Source organism: Octodon degus, unplaced genomic scaffold (genome assembly GCF_000260255.1).
Source record: "Octodon degus isolate 3935 unplaced genomic scaffold, OctDeg1.0 scaffold00073, whole genome shotgun sequence".
NCBI lineage: Eukaryota > Metazoa > Chordata > Mammalia > Rodentia > Octodontidae > Octodon > Octodon degus.
In genome coordinates this window covers 1,772,483-1,773,072 of record NW_004524649.1, presented here as the reverse complement: position 1 = coordinate 1,773,072, position 590 = coordinate 1,772,483, and the positions used below count along the sequence as shown (strand labels likewise).

Genomic DNA, 590 nt, shown 5'->3' with positions numbered 1-590 from the left:
GCATGTGGTGCTGGGGGATGGAACCGCGGTCCCTGTGCTTTGCCAAGCTTGTTCCAAGTAGGTGCTTTAGACCACTGAGCCATCTCACCAGCCCCTAAGCTGATAATCTTAGATATCCGTTCTAGTGATAGCAGATTAACAGACTCCTGCAATGCAGGTCCCATAGGGCAGGGACACTGACCTGCATGTTGACCATCTGGATAAGCTTGTCCATGTTCTTAAACCACATGTTGGCATTCTCATACTGGAAGTCCGAACCCATGGTCATCACGGTGTGGTTGGTGCGGTAGTACTGGCCCTGTGGAATGGAGTCCTCAGACCAGGGTGTCCTGGACCACCCGAAGCCAGCTGTGTCTGTGTGTACGGGGTCAAGAATTCATGTGGAGGGCTGGGCAGATAGCTTAATGGTATAAGTGCCTACCTAGTCTCAAGTTTGATCCCCAGTATCACAAAAAAGAAGAAGAAGGAAGAAGGAAGGAGGAGGAGGAGAAGAGAGGAGGAAGAAGAAGAAGAAGGAAGAAGGAAGGAAGAAAGAAGAAAGAAGGAGGAGGAAGGAGGAGGAGGAAGAGGAGGAGGAGGAAGAAGGAGGA

General features: G+C 50.7%; 1 protein-coding gene across 2 annotated transcripts in view; it reads right to left on the bottom strand.

The window, feature by feature from the left end:
- Man2b1 (mannosidase alpha class 2B member 1) overlaps positions 1-590 on the bottom strand; it is a 19,607-nt gene that overhangs the window by 14,754 nt on the left and 4,263 nt on the right. For both annotated transcript variants that reach the window (XM_023720233.1, XM_004635568.2), the window contains exon 7: positions 182-298. In XM_023720233.1, the coding sequence (XP_023576001.1) occupies positions 182-298 (117 nt within the window). The remainder of the gene's footprint in view (positions 1-181; positions 299-590) is intronic.